This window comes from Oryctolagus cuniculus, chromosome 8 (assembly GCF_964237555.1).
Source record: "Oryctolagus cuniculus chromosome 8, mOryCun1.1, whole genome shotgun sequence".
NCBI lineage: Eukaryota > Metazoa > Chordata > Mammalia > Lagomorpha > Leporidae > Oryctolagus > Oryctolagus cuniculus.
In genome coordinates this window covers 82,281,506-82,296,230 of record NC_091439.1, presented here as the reverse complement: position 1 = coordinate 82,296,230, position 14,725 = coordinate 82,281,506, and the positions used below count along the sequence as shown (strand labels likewise).

Below are 14,725 nucleotides of genomic sequence, written 5' to 3'. Positions count from 1 at the left end.
GATAAGTGGATGGCAGTATGTACTCTCTACCTCTCAAGATAAAACCAAAACAAAACTTTGATGGATATAAACTATCAGAGGCAGAAGAGAAAACATGAGACAGACGAAAGAGAATAGTCTTGGGTGCAATTCTTCCAAGGCAACTCAGGACTAAACCCCAACCACTCAGCAATATCTTTTTGCTTGAGACCCAGATGAGTTCCTGGGAAGAGGGTCCCCGTGGTAGATCTTCCAGATCAGTTAAGATTTATTTTCTTATTTATGTGAAAAGGAGAGGGTCAGAGCAAGAGGGACGGAGGAAGGTATTACATTCTCTGGTTCACTCCCCAAATGGCCTCAAAAGCCACGGCAGGGCCAGGCCAAACCTAGGACCCCCCAAGAACCAGGAACTCCATCCTGATCTTCCAAATGGGTGGCAGACACTCAAGCACTTGAGTCATTCTTTGCTTGCTTTTTAAAAATATTTATTTATTTATTTATTTACGTATTTGAAAGGCAGAGGCAGAGGCAGAGAGAGAGAGAAAGTCTTCCATTCACTGGTTCACTCCCCAGATAGCAGCAACAGCCAGAGCTGTATTGATCCAAAGCCAAGAGCCAGGAGCCTCTTCCCAGCCTCATACGGGTACAGGGGCCCAAGGACTTGAGCCAACCTTTTTTTTTTTTTTTTTTTTTTGACAGGCAGTTAGTGAGAGACAGACAGAGAGAAAGGTCTTCCCTCCGTTGGTTCACGCCCCAAATGGCTGCTGCGGCCGGCACACTGTGCTGATCCGAAGCCAGGAGCCAGGTGCTTCCTCCTGGTCTCCCATGCGGGTGCAGGGCCCAAGCACTTGGGCCATCCTCCACTGCCTTCCCGGGCCACAGCAGAGATCTGGACTGGAAGAGGAGCAACCGGGATTAGTACCCAGTGCCCCAACTGGGACTAGAACCGGGGGTACCGGCACTGCAGGCGGAGGATTAGCCAAGTGAGCCGAGGCACTGGCCTACTTGGGCCATCTTGTACTGCCTTCCTAGGCCATAGCAGAGAGCTGGACTGGAAGTGGAGCAGCTGGGACTTGAATCTGCGCCCATATGGGATGCTGGCACTTCAGGCGGCGGCTTTACCCGCTATGCCACAGTGGTGGCTCTGCTTTCCTTTTCCAAGAACATCAGCAAAGAGTTAGGTAGCAGAGTAGCTGAGACTGATACCAGTGCTCCAAAAGGGGATGTAGGAGTCCCAAGCAGCAGCTTAACCTGCTGCAGCACCACACCCACTCCTGGAGCAGTTTCCATTTCAAGGTTATGGAACAAACTTCTTGAGAATCTGACAGAGATTCCTTGACCCATTTTAGGGCAGGACCTGGGAATTTTTTTTTTTTAACAACCTGAATTTTTAACAGGATTCCCCAGGTGATTCTGATGTGTGGCCAAGTTTCAGAATGAGTAAAAAGTTTCCTTTGATCACGGTTCTGGCCCATAATCCAGGAGGACTTCTTGTTGATGGTCTCTGTACTCACCTTCAGATCTCACTCAAAGGCAATCTTCCTCAGAGAGTCTTTCCTTGAGCTCCTTAGTTCAAAGTCTCAACTGCCTTTTACTGGTTTTATAATAGTTTCCCTTTCAGCACTTGTCAAAATTCGCAGACACTGAGCTGAGTGGTTATTTGAATAATATCCGTTTCTAACTGAGGACCACAAACATCTGGTTTCACAGGCTATTGTAACCCCAGGCTTGGTGCACAGCAGGCACTCAAGATGCTTTGGTTAAAGGTTGCTGGACTGATGCTGCTTGTGTGAGACAGTGAGCTGTGAGTTACACACATTCTGAGCAGTGCATTAGCAGCGCAGGTGCCATCAGCACACCTGAAAGCAAACTGTCTAAAGGTTGACATTTTGTAATAGGGAAGTCCCTCTTTTTGAGGTTGATGGTAACAAGGGAGCTAAATATGGAAGGAGGAAAGCAAGCCTGCACATGTGAATGCTAAGTGAGTCAGTATCACACAGTTTTCCACTGTGGACTACTCTGCACTACCGTTAGGCTGGCAGTTATTCAAAGTGGAGCGCTCCACTTAAGTGCTGCCAGGAATCCAAGTGGTCCCAGAATGAACTCACAGCCGCAGGCCACACTTGGGCCTTGGAAATTAGAAGGAAGCATTTGGTAACAACACACATCCCAGCATGATGCCAGGAGAGATCACAAGGAAAAGATCCATTTCTTTTGGGAACTCAGTCACAACAGGACTCAAAGCCAGGTTTCTCTGTAAGGGGAAAGAAGTGACACTATACAAACTTCATAGATGCACCTGTCTGGTCCCAAAGCATTAAGTACATACTAAACACAAGCAAATCTCAAATTTATTATCTCCAATCTTGATGCTTCCCAAAATGGCCAGCCACTTCTACTGCCAGTCTGTCCTCTCCCCGTGCATATGTAACAGCACCTCACCATGTCATGGGATCTATCCCAGACTGCGTGCTTTCCAGTGCAGCTCCATCTCAGTAGCTGGTATCATCCCATCATCCTTACCTTTAAATTTATTAAAAACAAAACAAAACAAAACACATACCCTATCTGCCTTCCTTGATGCTCTCCTTTTCCTCAGCCCAGGTTACTCCTATCCTCAATCGATCACAAAGCCTTATCAACTCTCCAATACATATATCCCAGAATTTGTTGCTCAGTATTTACCTCCTAACTGATCTCTCTGCTTCCACCCCTAACCCTCCAACTCATTCTCCACCCAGGTGCCTAGACTATTTGTTTACAAAATGGAAAGCAGATGTCATTTCCCTGGGGGAAAAAAAAATTCCAGTGGTCTCCATTTACAATCTCATAACATCCAAATGTTTTACCATAGCCTGCAAGGTCACGGGCTTACTGCTGCCATGTCTCCCATCTCATCGCACATCCTCCCACTTTGCTTACTCAGTAGTTTACAGACATACTTTTTTTCCTTAAGATTCATTCGTTTATTAGAAAGGCAGAGTTAAAGAGACAGAAACAGGCTGGCATCGCGGCTCACTAGGCTAATCCTCTGCCTAGCGGCGCCGGCACATCGGGTTCTAGTCCCGGTCGGGGCGCCGGATTCTGTCCTGGTTGCCCCTCTTCCAGGCCAGCCCTCTGCTGTGGCCAGGGAGTGCAGTGGAGGATGGCCCAGGTGCTTGGGCCCTGCACCCCATGGGAGACCAGGAAAAGCACCTGGCTCCTGGCTCCTGCCATCGGATCAGCGCGGTGCGCCGGCCGCAACGCGCCGGCCGCGGTGGCCATTGGAGGGTGAACCAACGGCAATGGAAGACCTTTCTCTCTGTCTCTCTCTCTCTCACTGTCCACTCTGCCTGTCAAAAAAAAAAAAAAAAAAAAAAAAAAAGAGAGACAGAAACAGAGACAGAGAAAGGTCTTCCATCCACTGATTTACTCCCCAAATGGTTGCAACAGCTGGAGCTGGGCTGACCTGAAGCCAGGAGTTTCTTCCAGGTCTCCCACGTGGGTGCAGGGGCCCAAGCACTTGGGCCATCTGCTGCTGCTTTCCCAGGCATATCGCACAGAGCTGGATCAGAGTGGAGCAGCTGGGACTCAAATTGGTACCTATGGAATGCTGGAGTTGCAGTAGGAAGCTTAACCCAGTACACCGCAGCTCCGGTCCCAGCCATACTTTGTTCTTAACAAGGCCACTCCTCTCCCAAAGCCAGACCTGGGCACTTCTCATTTCCTCTGCCTGAAACGAGATGCTCTTCCAGCTGTGTGGCTGACTCACATTCTCCCTGGAGATCTCCGTGGAAGTCACTTGCTCAGAGGGTCTTTTGCTGAACACTCTGTTTTAAACCAGCCTCCTCGGTTCTTCTCATTCTCACCACTTTCCTGACTTCCTGCAGCACTCTCATCAAAACTTACACTCTGGGTTTATCAAACAATTATAAATGCCCCCTGTGGCAGCAAATGCTGTGTTGAGGCGGGGATCTGTCTTCTTGATGTCAGCTATTTCACTAGAATCTGGCATAGTGCATAGTGGGATTTAATGTCAATCTGTTGAAGAGTGAAAATCAGGAAGGAGATATTTTTTTAAAAGTCAAAAAACACACATAGAAAGTGAAACTGACTATAGATTCCAAAGCTCTGTAGGAGGTTCGGTTTGGTGATAAGGTCTAATTCTCTGGGTCAAGAATATATATATCATCACCATGACCACTGCTGCCACCATGTAAGTCAAAAAACAAAGACCAGAAAATTGGGAGGTAAAGCTCAAGTTCTGATATTAACTTTTACCTAAAAGAAGTTACTTTAGCCTCTTGTATTTTACTTGCAAAATGAAAGGGCTATGTTGGCCAGCTCACAAGGCTAATCCTCCACCTGCAGTGCCGGCACCCCGGGGTTCTGTCCCAGTTGCCCCTCTTCCAGGCCAGCTCTCTGCTGTGGCCCAAGTGCTTGGGCCCTGCACCCCATGGGAGACCAGGAGGAAGCTCCTGGCTCCTGGCTTCAAATCGGCACGGTGTGCTGGCCGTGGTGGCCATTTGGGAGGTGAACCAACGGAAGGAAGACCTTTTTCTCTGTCTCTAACTCTGCCTATCCAAAAAAAAAAAAAAAAAAAAGGTGGGGGGCTGTGTTTTGCTTTATAATTTTGATTGTCTACATTCAGAATACAATTTGGTATACCCATTTCTGCATTCCACCAAAAGGCTTACTGTTGTTATCTCTAGGCAAAACAGATGAATAAAAAGGAATCTCAACTTTCTAATTGGCAGGTCTGCCTCTGATGTGGCAACCTCATGGCTGGAATATCTACAAAAGGTCACCATGGCCTGGCCCTGCCCTCAATTGGTCATTCCATGCTGCTATCCATCTTCTATTTGACAAAAACAAAAAGCCCGAGACAAACCAAGTGTACATTATTTTTGTGATATAAGTCTCTATATTGTCAAGATACTGACCTTAAGGATCTTATGAAGGACTATTTTATTTTTTGTTATTCTTCAATAAAAAGTTTATTTTAAAAAATCCATAGGATGTTCACTAGAAAAAGTGAGTTTTGTGGTATGCAAACTAGAAAATTTTTAAAAATTAAATGTTTTTCTACCACCAGTTAAACTTACATTAGCAAATATTTCTCTGAAAAATTTCTCTTAGAGTCTGATAATTCAAAATCTTAGCTCTGCCACATTATACTAAAATTGAGTAAGTTGTATTTTCCATATTTATACCTTTTAAAAATATTTTTTTGAGAAACAGAAGGAGGTCTTCCTTCCACTGGTTCACACCCCAAATGGCCCCAATGGCCGGAGATAGGCCAAGAGGAAGCCAGGCGCTTTTTTGGGGCCTTCCACATGGGTGCAGGGGCCCAAGCAGTTGGGCCATATTCTACTGCTTTCTCAGGCACATTAGCAGGGAGCTGTACAGGAAGCAGAGCAACCAGGACTCAAAGTGGCACCTATAGGGGTTGCCTGCATTGCAGGCAGAGGCTTAACCTACTATGCCATGGTGCCGGTCCCCAAAAGACATTTGGGAAGTGAACCGGTGGCTGGAAGATAGATTGATTAATCTCAATTTATCTCTCCCCCTGCCTCAATGACTTTCAAAGAAAGATATAAACCCCCCCCCCCCACACACACACTCAAAGAAACCTTTATTTAAGGAGTACAAATTTCTTAAGTACAACTTTAGGAATACAGTGATTCTTCCAACTGCACCTGCCCTCCTACCCCCACTCCCACCCCACCACTTCCTCCGTCTCCATCCCCAGTCACATTCTCCATTAAGATTCATTTTCAGTTAACTTGATACAGAGAAGACTGTGATCACTCGAGGCTCTTGACTTGAGCTGCCAAGGCTATGGGAGCCTTTTCAATCTACAATCACCGTCAGTATTTAGACAAGGCCATAAGCAAAGTAGAAGTTCTCTCCTCCCTTCAGAGAAAAGTACATTTGAAGGACTATTTTAACTGTAAGAAGTCTTACCTCCAAAAAGAATGCAATTTTTTAAAAATAAAGATTAAAATATAAAAACAAGCATTATGCATGAGATTCACAGTGGTATGGCAAATTCACATTTATGCAACTTGAGAATGAAGGAATTCCAAAAAGACAAGGAGACTATCAGGATTCATTTTTAAAACTACTATTGCATGGAAGCAGTGAGGAAGGCACAGGGAGGCAATGAAGCAAACCATGAAACCCAACCATCACCACACGGTAGCCAGGAAGAAGAAATCTCCTCTAACTTGCCTAGGACCAATTAAGCATATAAGGGAAAACCACTACCTACCTCCATCCCCTTCTCAGCTCCACCAACAGCCAACTTCCTCTTCTGCCCCAATGGAAAAAATAACCAAGGATACTGCTAATTTTCTAGTTCTACAATCAAACTTCACTGGCTCGGGGGATGACTCCCTACCTTTTTTGGTTCCTCATCTCTATGCTTTCATTGGATACACCCAGGATAATAAAACTGGAAGTTTTCAATTGAACTGACATTAAAAAAAAATTTTTTTTTAACTCCCATCCGGTTGGGGTTGGATGTGTGAACAGAAAATGCTACATCTGTGAAATGTGAGCTCTTCATTAAAGAAACTACCTCAAACCCCAAGCTTGGACAAAGAGCGCCAATATCCCTGCTTCCCAGAGGTACTGCCCCATCACTACAAGCTCTTGGCTAATGTCACACCCAGAGCTCCCCATCTGCCTGGGCCCTGCAGCACCATGGGGCTTCCTGGCAGTTGGCACCACAGTTGCTGCTGGCACCAGGACTCTGGCAGAGACCAGAGGGAAGCATCATATTAAAAGGAATGCCGACTGCAAACAGAGGCCACAGATGAAAAGTGGACATCTACTCAACTGATGACAGCACATGCATTTGTGCCAATAAAACACCACTCTCCAATCACCAAATTTATGGAGGATTTTATTAATTTCAAATGTCTACTCCACTGAAAAAGACTCAAGGGCCATCTAACCGAGTCTCGGGGTGGGGTGACTCTTCTAAAATGGAATTGAAAGATATTTATACCGGTGCAAAAACCATTTGAAATCCATGCACAGTTCTTTACAACATATGCATTTTCCATGAATTCTGAAAATCCTGTATATGTCTGATAAACTAAATCTTACTAAGAGCCTTTAAACCTGGGCGAAACCTCCATTCAACTCATCTCCCTCTCACCCCTTAGAAAGCGGTGAATCAATCAAGTTCTTCTCTCTGAAACATCTATGGGAAACCTACTGGCTGAATTTACTGGGGTTCATAGTCTGAGGGCTGACATTAGAAACTTTTTCAAGCACCTTATACTGGATATTTATACTCAGTTGTTTTCTAATTGTTTCCTGAGTATGCTGCAGTCTCTCATGGGACAAGAACCAGTACTGGTTTGGCATCCTCAGCCCCTGCACTTAAAGATATGGCTGAGTACTTAATAGTCAATACAAAGACATGCTAATTTGTCCTAAAATTGTTTTACAATAATTTTTAAGCTGTTTAATGTTTTTAAGAATAAAAAATTATCCCCATATTGGTCTTTTTACATCATGACCCATAATACCTCATTTGATTAGGAAAAATGCAAAAATAAAGAAAACTAAGTTCCTTGCTGTCTGAATTATAAAGTCAGCTGATTAACCATTATGAGGAAGTATTCTGTTTTACTCTTTATTCTGCCATTACATAACCCAAACCTACCCTCCAGGAAAGCATAAATGGTTCAATAAAAGTCTCCTTGTGCTGAATTTTCAAACAGGAATCAGAGGTACAGTCTGGCCACCCTGGTCATTTCTACCATTTGCTTTATTCCCACTTTCTCAGCTTCCTCAGCCCCCACACAAGTCACATTCTGAAGACATAGTTCAAGAGAAGATGTGGACAGAACCTATGGCTTCGAAACCAAAAGGTGACTCCTACTGCAAAGGAGCAGAATTTATCCTGGTAGCCAGTTGTCTTTCCATTTAAGAACCTCAAAAATCCTTTTCTTTTCCTTAAACCTTATGGAATTTTACTTTCTGCCATTACAAGAGACTGATCTCTAGCACACAAATATCTCTGAACAAATGTCTAAAATGTAAAAAATTTTTTTAAAATATAAAAAAACTGGAATAATATATACTACATATTGATAATTACCATCTTGGGCAGAGAGTATAGATAATTTTTATGTCCTTCACTATACATCTAAAATTATAAACTTTTCATAATAGGAGTGTATTATCAAGTAAAAAAAATGAGCAATGGAAAATCAAATTAGAATATTTATGCAGTGGAGATAAGGAAACCACAGAATTTTATTAATAGATAAACTTTAAAATTAACTTCCAACATTTCACTCTGCACTACTAATCTTAATTTTGGAGAAGCTGGCATTACTTTCAATTCCATTGACACAGTACGAGCTCTGATTCTCCTTGTTCCAAAACAAAAGACTGTCATTTTTCAAGGTAGAAAAGGAATTTCTATACCTGAAAAATACAGCATTTTGGTTGCTTTCAAGACCTCCTGGGCCGGCACTGTGGCATAGTGGGTAAAGCCGTCACCTGCAGTGCCAGCATCCCATATGGGTGCCGGTTTGTGTCCCGGCTGCTCCATTTCCAGTCCAACTCTGCTATGGCCTGGGAAGGCAGTACAAGATGGCCCAAGTCCTTCGCCACTGCACCCATGGAAGACTGGGAAGGAGCACCTGGCTCCTGGCTTTGGATCAGCACAGCTCTGGCCATTGCAGCCATCTGAGGAGTGAACCAGCAGATGGAAGACCTCTCTCTCTGCCTCTGCCTCTCTCTGTAACTCTGCCTTTCAAATAAATAAATAAATATTTAAAAAAAAACAAAACTTCATAGTTGATTAACATTCTGTGTAATAACTGTGACTCATTTTCAAATGAGATGTCACCATACACCACTGTTCTTTTTTAGGTAGTAAATAAAAAATATTAGAACTCAACTTTAGTTCCAAAATTCCTTACAATTCACAGTGAACTGATCCTTTAAAAAATAATAAAAATAAAGGGCTTTGCCTTAAACATTTTTACATCTTATATTTCCTTTTTCATGGTTTACACTTCAGCAAAGTCCTGACTAGGGCTAAGAAAGCATTAACAAAAAAAAATGTTTTGCTTAACAGTGTTAACAAACAAGACAGCTCAAAACATTCCTGAAACTTTCTGGTAATAGAAATGTTCTCAGTCTTGATGAGACTGTATGACACACAGGTATATGCATGTTTTAAAACACAAACTAGGTGTGGGTACCTGGTGCAGTGGTTAAGACATCTGTGTCCTACGTTCAAGTGCCAGCACCACTCATGGTTCACGTTTTCTACTAATACACACCATAGGGCACAGCAAGCACCCAGTACCTCGCTCCCTGATGCCAACTTAGGGGACCCTGGATTGAATTCAGAGCTCCTGGCTTTGGCCTGGACCATCCCCAGCTATGGCAAGCACTGACACTGTGGCATAGTGGGTAAAGCTGTTACCTGCAATACCAGCATCCCCTATGAGTGCCAGTTCAAGTCTCAGCAGCTCCATTTCCAATCTAGCTCTCTGCTATGGCCTGAGAAAGCAGTAGAAGATAGCCCAAGACCTTGGGCCCCTGCAACTGTATGGGAGACCCAGAAGAAGCTCCAGGCTCCTGGCTTTGGATCAGCACAACTCTGGCCATTGCAGCCATTTGGGGAGTGAACCAGTGATGGAAGGTCTTTTTTTTCTCTCTGCCTCTGTAACTCTGCCTTTCAAATAAATAAATAAGAATAGGAAAAGAAAAAAAGACTAGAGAAAAACTATGGCTTAAGAAATGATGAAAAAAGAAAAAAACCCACAACCTATTTCCCTACAGTCTCTGAATCTTACTACAAGTAAATCATGGTACAATTAAAAAGGTATTTTAAATCTTCCTGCAAAATTGCATTTGAGTATCATTGAAATCACACTCAGACCTAGGTTTTGCCTGGGTTAACAAGATCCTAAAGCCAAAAAGGAACCTCTGTACCAGAAGTCATGGACTTGCCTTTCCATGCCCACTGTAAGAAACTTGCATTTCTAGATGGATCTCAAACTGCATTTGCCCAGATGAGAAATCCACTCACCTCAGCTGACTGAGAAGGCATCTTCAGCTTGGTGAGTTTGACTTTGGCAGGCACTTTTAAGTCTGTTTTTTCAAAGGTCTGCTGTCGGTAGTCCTCCGGCAGTGGTTTCAGTTCAGGAGACTCACTGGGAGCCTGGTCTTGACCATCCATGGGCCGGACATAAGCTGTAGGCTTCTGTTGCATGGCAATGGTTTTTGAGGGGAGGGAGGAGGGTGGAAATGTCTGAGAAGGTGGCTGGGGAGGGGCTATCCCAAGGCTGGCCACTGCCACCAAGCTGTCTTGAGGGGTCTCTTTTTCATGGACTTTCACCACTGGGTCCTTGGGAGATTTGGCCAGGCAGTAGCCTTTGCTGTTGTTACTGCTATGAACCTTGCTGCTTCCTTGTGTCCTGGGAAGACTCTGCTGGTTGGAATGTAGAGGTGACAAAGGGGGTACTGGAGACGGCAAAGAGATTAAGGGAGAAAGCTCCTTCCCTGCAGCAGAGGCCATCATCAAAGCACAATGTTCTCCATCAGTCCTGCGGTCCCCTTTTTTGTGATGACTGGAGCTGTACCCTTCCTGACCAGGGCGATCCTGGGTCAGGTGCTGACTGTCCAGTGAGCCATAACTTCTGGCATGGACACTTGTCATTGGTTCCATTCTTGGCTGTGCCATCTTTGGATTGTGGTTAACGTTACCAACAGGAAGTGGTCCAGAGGCGGGAGTGTGAATGGGCTGGTGGGGGACGGCAGTTTGGAAGGAGTTAGATGGAATGCTGCTCCCCTTGTCAGGAAAGAAAGGATATCTCGGCCTTTCCAACCTGTTCCCAGAAGCGTCCAAGGGCTGGGATTGGGGCTTGCTACTATAGAACTCCTGCACTTCTTCATAGCTTCCTAACATGTTCTGTATACGACTGGAGAGCTCATCACCTTTTGCTGTCTGGAAATAAAAGAAAGGATGACAGAATTAGACACTGGGGGGGGGGGGGGGGAGGGACCTAAGGAGAGCAGTCATTTAACAAACTACATTACAGAAACCGTTAAAGAACAACCCCTTCAATTTTAGCTCTCAAGAAGGTTGTCGTGGACACATATTACTGATGAGAGGGGACAAATATTGTGAAAGAAAACCACAAACTGGTAATTCTAACAACGTTCATGAATCCTCATCCTTTATCTTCAACAATAATCTGCAGAGTAAGTTATTTTCATAGTTGTGACCCCTGTTCCAACAAGTTACAATGAACGGTTTCATCACACGTAGAGTTCAATTCTGCGATAAACCAGACTTTCACCTTCTAGTCTATAGTAAATACCTTGTAAGGCTCCCCAAAAAGGGGAATCTTTTCCGGAAGTGGCTCTTTCTCTTGGTGAGCTTCCTGATTGCGCCTCTCCTTCTCTCTAATTCGAAGCAGGTTTCTGTCTTCATTGTACAAGCTGTTTCAGATGCCACAAGAGAACAAAAATGATAAACTTTATCAGAATCCACATTCTGCGGCAAATGGACAGGTATGTGGGGAGATAAGGATGGGTCTAGAAATAAGTGATTTCAAGGGATGGAATGAAAGGAAGCAGAAATCCCTGAACCCCTCCTGGACTGAGGCCATGTTCCATGAGCTGTGACCTCCCAATCCCAGTTCCTGTGCAGGGAACACGTTCAATCCGGGCTGCAGCTTCCTTCCATCACTGCTCAGAACTCACTCCCAACTGAACAGTCTTTTATAGGCAGTGGTGGAACCGAGACAAGGTTAATGATTTTTTTTTCCTTCAGCTTGCAAAATATGGGGTAGAGGTAATAGTTTTTCATCCGGAAGAGGCAGGATGTGAACTTTAAAGAGACTGTTTTCCTGGATCAGTATCGTACATTTTCAAAGATTAAAATCAAAAGGCTTATTTCATAATTAAAAGATTACCAGGCACCCAAAACAGCAGTTACTTTATTCTCAGCCTGCTGTACTGGGAGTGTCTTGGAATGTAAACCCAAAAAGAGGATCCTTTTATTTGTGATTTCACATGTCAGGAATGGGGAAATTCAGTTTTAGATGTTAGCTCTACCTATTGCAACTGTCTTCCATTCTGATTGCCACGGTAAATCCACATAACATTTTATCGTAAATCACCAGAGCCAGCACCAAGGGGTTAAAATGCATTCACTGAGAAACAAGCCACAGAAATGAAGGCTGAAAGAACTATTACAGCCATACTTAAACCAAAAGTGAGTTGACTTCACTATCAGCAACACAGGCCATGCCTGACCCTCACAGGCGATGTGTAACAGCCAACGAAAATGCTCCCAGGGAAATACCCGACTGGACTTCACCAATGCCATCTGAACAAAGAGGAACCAATTCCCTTGGTCTAGCAAAGATGGCATGAACCTTTACAAATCCCAGACCTGGTGTGAGACACCCTCCCCAGTCCCCCCTCCTGGCTGTCCCCTCTCTCGTGACTTCTCATTTCCTCTGAGAAGAGTCTACAAGGGTCCCTGCCTTCCCCATCTCTTATCCCTGTAATTCAGAAACCTGACCAGAAGGCCCTAGTCCTTACGTTCACAACCCTTATTTTAAAATAACAAGCATTTTGTAGCATTTTACTACTGCATAATAAACTCAGATTCCTTGCTTTACATTGAACTTCCCCAATATGGAGATCTCAGCTGGAAATGATGGCTCTGGCCCTCTGCAAGCATGCCACGTGCGTTTTACACAGTCTTGCTAGTTTCCTCAAGTACACCCTAGGAAGGGCAGATCTCTTGCTCTAACCCCTACCACTTAGACTACAGGATCAGAATCTGCTCACAGATGGTGGATAAGGCAGTATCAGACTAAAAGAGAACACCTGTATCAACGAAATCAAAAATTTATTCCAGTGAACACAGCAAAGAGGAGAAACTAAACCAGAAACTGGCTTAAGGTGTTTTCTCTGATACAGTCTGACTCTCAATCCAGCTTCTTTCTGTTGGTGGCAGCATAACAGGTTCGATGGCCACTCAGGAATTCCTTTAAGTTCTTTTATGATTTTGGACATTCCTCTTCTTGGTGCAAAAAAAAATTTAAAAACTGTCAAGTAAGAGGGTTCATCTTCCAACTTGTTTCACAGCCACTCTGAAATGGTTTTCAGGGAGGAGTGGGCATGTAGCTATCCTCTGAGAAATCTAAACTGCAGCTCTTCTCCGCCCAGAAACTACCTGGCACAAGTACATCGTTGCGGGGAGAGGGCGGGGTGGAGGCTGCAGAGGCTGTTGCTTGGCTGGGGTTCCCTGCTTGGTAATGCAGACACCAAAGCTTCCCTGCCGGTACGCGTCACAGCTCTGGCTCTGCCTCACACAGGATTCTGCCCAGTTGTGAACTGCTACCTTGCCTCTGAACAGGGAACCCAAAAGGCAAGTTTCTCAGTCCAGGATTGAAAAAGGAGGGTTTAACTCAGTAACAGGCTGCCCAACAGCCTCCCTTAAACTCCCCAAAAACTCCACACAACTAATCATCCTGCAGTTCACACTGGTTTAATATTACTAAAATATCACTGATCAATCAGCTCAGCACGGTATCTCAGCATTGATCAATACTGCCACGCTTCCAGATTTTCGCTCGAAAGCAATGAAAACTGCTACTAACCGGAGGAAGCCAATTAGGCTATTCTTTCACAAAATTCTCAGCACTAGCTTATTACTATGCCATTCTAAAATCAAGGTACTTCCCAGACAGAGAAAATCCTATTAAGGATTTTGGTTAATTAAGGTTTTGCTCCATTAGTTTCAGAAAAATTAAGACAAAGATTTTATTGGCAGGCATAAGCAATACTATCCAAGTTTAAGACAAACCTTGAATGTTTATTATTCATCACCACCTTTTCAACCACACGTAAGTCATGAGCTGGGTACAGACACCATAAAGCTCACTGGGGTAGTTTTTGTGAGAAAAACTCTCACACTGGCTGTGGGGCAACTCTCTTTTGGGTGTCCAGCACCACAGCTCCTAGGGGGTCAGAGGAAGGTGAAAGTGACAGGAAGTTCCCAGAAGTGTACAGGGTAGGTTTTGAACTAGATTGCATCCTTTCTTCTTGCAACTAACAGGGTTTTGCCAGTGCACTTGGTTGCTTTCAGGTTGACTTGGTCTTTACTGACTGCACCTTTGAGATAGCTTAGAGAATAAAAGTTCCCAGGCAAAATTTTTTAGAAATATTTTTCCTTTATCCCTTTTGAATGCAGGAGAAATGTACATTAAAAAATAAAAATACAATTCATATAATGAGTCAGTTTTTGTTCAGACTACACATGCCAAGATGCAAACCAAGTGCAAGGGGGAAGGGGCTGTGGGGGAAGAACTTTTAAGGGAGGGGATTTTAGGAAATGGCAAATGTCCTCTCTGATTCACAAACTCTGTAATTATCTTTGAATAAATTACAAGTTAACTAACACTTTAATTAAAGGTGGCCCTTCTTTTTTGTGTTAAGAAAAAAAACGCACTTTTGCTCTCACACACACGTAAGAAAACTCCATCCCAACATAAGTGAGGTCAGATGTTCTTACTGGTCCACACGGAATTTACTCCCCTGGAGTGGGGTGCCCATTATTAAATGTGGAAAATGTGCATTATGGAAAAAGCTATGTAAAGATTTCATTTTTTTACACCAAAACAAACATATCTTTTAATTTCATTATTCCACAAGCTTTGTGAAGTTCCCTTCTGCAAGTGCTCCAGCTCATCCCTCCCCCACT

General features: G+C 43.9%; 1 protein-coding gene across 13 annotated transcripts in view; it reads right to left on the bottom strand.

Moving 5' to 3' along the window:
- The window catches only part of AFF1 (ALF transcription elongation factor 1), a 194,707-nt gene that overhangs the window by 87,127 nt on the left and 92,855 nt on the right, over positions 1 to 14,725 (bottom strand). For all 13 annotated transcript variants that reach the window (XM_051820180.2, XM_070047916.1, XM_051820179.2 and 10 more), the window contains 2 exons: positions 11,325 to 11,445; positions 10,031 to 10,948 (listed from right to left, as the gene is read on the bottom strand). In XM_051820180.2, coding sequence (XP_051676140.2) covers positions 10,031 to 10,948; positions 11,325 to 11,445 — 1,039 coding nt within the window. The remainder of the gene's footprint in view (positions 1 to 10,030; positions 10,949 to 11,324; positions 11,446 to 14,725) is intronic.